This window comes from Gossypium hirsutum, chromosome A10 (genome assembly GCF_007990345.1).
Source record: "Gossypium hirsutum isolate 1008001.06 chromosome A10, Gossypium_hirsutum_v2.1, whole genome shotgun sequence".
Taxonomy (NCBI): Eukaryota; Viridiplantae; Streptophyta; class Magnoliopsida; order Malvales; family Malvaceae; genus Gossypium; species Gossypium hirsutum.
In genome coordinates, this window is record NC_053433.1 from 49613858 (window position 1) to 49615830 (window position 1973).

General features: G+C 42.5%; 1 protein-coding gene across 1 annotated transcript; it reads left to right on the forward strand.

Moving 5' to 3' along the window:
- Positions 1-680: 680 nt before the first annotated feature.
- On the forward strand, positions 681-1446 carry LOC107895651 (uncharacterized). The gene is made up of 2 exons (XM_016820897.1): positions 681-875; positions 1069-1446. The coding sequence occupies exons 1-2, from the start codon at positions 681-683 to the stop codon at positions 1444-1446; spliced, it is 573 nt and encodes a 190-aa protein (XP_016676386.1).
- Positions 1447-1973: the final 527 nt, after the last annotated feature.

Sequence of the window (1973 nt, forward strand, 5' to 3'; positions counted from 1 at the left end):
ATAGTTAAAGAGGGTACTCAACTTGACCAGTTGACCTGGGAATTTTTCAAAATTGCATTCCAAGGAAAATATGTTGGCCCTTGTTATGTGGATGCCCGGAGGAGAGAGTTTCTAAATTTAATTCTGGGGGATAAATCTGTGGTTGAATACGAGGCTGAATTTTTGTGACTTAGCTGTTACACGCATGGGATAGTGGCTACTGAATATGAGCATTGTGTTCGATTCGAGGACAACCTCAGGGATGATTTAAGGGTTTTCATAGCTCTACAAAGGGAGCTAGATTTTGCTGTATTGGTGGAAAAGGCAAAGATCACCGAACATGTGAAGCGCATTGAGCGTTAGAACCGTGAGAAGGATAGAGGTAGAAACAAGAGAGTTTGGGGCCCTCAAGTTCAGTTATGAGGCTTAAGAAAATGGCCAGAGTTGATGGGCTGGTCAGAGTTTAGGCCCCTGTTGCTGCTACTAGACTGTAACCCTGTACTGATTGTGGGAGACGCCATCAGGGCGAATGCTGGCAAAGGAGTGGGGTATGTTTTAAGTGTAGATCTTTAGAGAACTGTATCAAAGAGGGTTCACGGAGTCCTAAGTAGATGCAAGCTACTAGTTTGTGTAATGTACAGCCGCTGAAGGGTGTTCAGCAGCCACCGAGAGGCCGTGGTCAGGTCAGAGGTGGTAATGGAATGGGTCGTGGTCAGAGGGCACCGGGTAGAGGTGCCGGTCGTACTAAGGTAAGGCAGTCAGCTCTGGTTTATGCTGCACATTGTCGGGAGGACAGAAACGCCCCAGATGTTATTACGGGTACATTCTTTATTGATAATTTACCTTACACTGCACTGATTGATGTTGGGTCTATGTATTCTTATATAGCATGTAATGTATCTAAGACTTTGGGTATAATTGGTTGAGAGTACCTCGAATGAAGTTACTGTGTTGAGTCCATTGGGATAGTCAGTGGGAGTAAATAAGTTGTTCAGAGATGTACCTTTGGAGGTTCAAGGAACCATCTTTTTGGTGGACTTGATGGGATTCCCATTTGGGGAATTTGACTTAATACTGGGCATGGACTAGCTAGTTAAACACCAAGTGAATTTGGATTGTGTTGCTAAGTGGGTGGTACTAAAAACTGTGGAGGGTAATGAGATAGTGGTAATTGGGGAGCGTCAGAATTATTTTTCAAATGTGATTTCTACACTAATGGTTGAGAAGTTGGTTTGTAAGGGTTGTGAGGCGTATCTAGCCTACATCATTTTTTCTGATTCTGAGATTTCTTCTATTAAGGATATCGGAATAGTTAAGGACTTTCCAGATCTTTTCCCCGATGAACTAACTGGGTTACATCGAAACCGTGAAGTTGAGTTTGGGATTGAGCTCCTGCTTGGTATAGCTCTGGTGTCCATCGTCCCTTATAGAATGGCACCAAAGGAGTTAGTGGAGCTTAAGGCCTAAATTCAAGAATTATTGGATTGAGGGGGTTCACCTATTGTGGGGAGCACCGATTTTATTTGTGAAAAAGAAGGATGGATCCATGCGCATGTGCATCGACTACTAGCAATTGAATAAATTGACTATTAAGAATAAGTATCCTCTATCGAGGATTGATGATCTATTCGACCAGTTCCATGGTGCTTCGGTCTTCTCTAAGATAAATCTTCGATCTGGGTACCATCAACTGAGAGTTAAGGAGGCTGATGTTTTTAAGACAACATTTAGGACTCGTTACGGTCATTATGAGTTCCTAGTGATGTCGTTTGGACTGACGAATGCACCAGTAGCTTTTATAGATTTGATGAATTGAGTATTCCAGCCCTATCTGGATCGATTTGTAGTAATGTTTATAGATGATATTCTGGTGTATTCGAGAACTGAAGATGAACATGATGCACATCTCTGAGTTGTTTTGCAGATTTTGAGGGAGAAACAACTGTATGCCAAGTTCAGTAAATGCGAGTTCTGGTTATGAGAGGTCACATTTC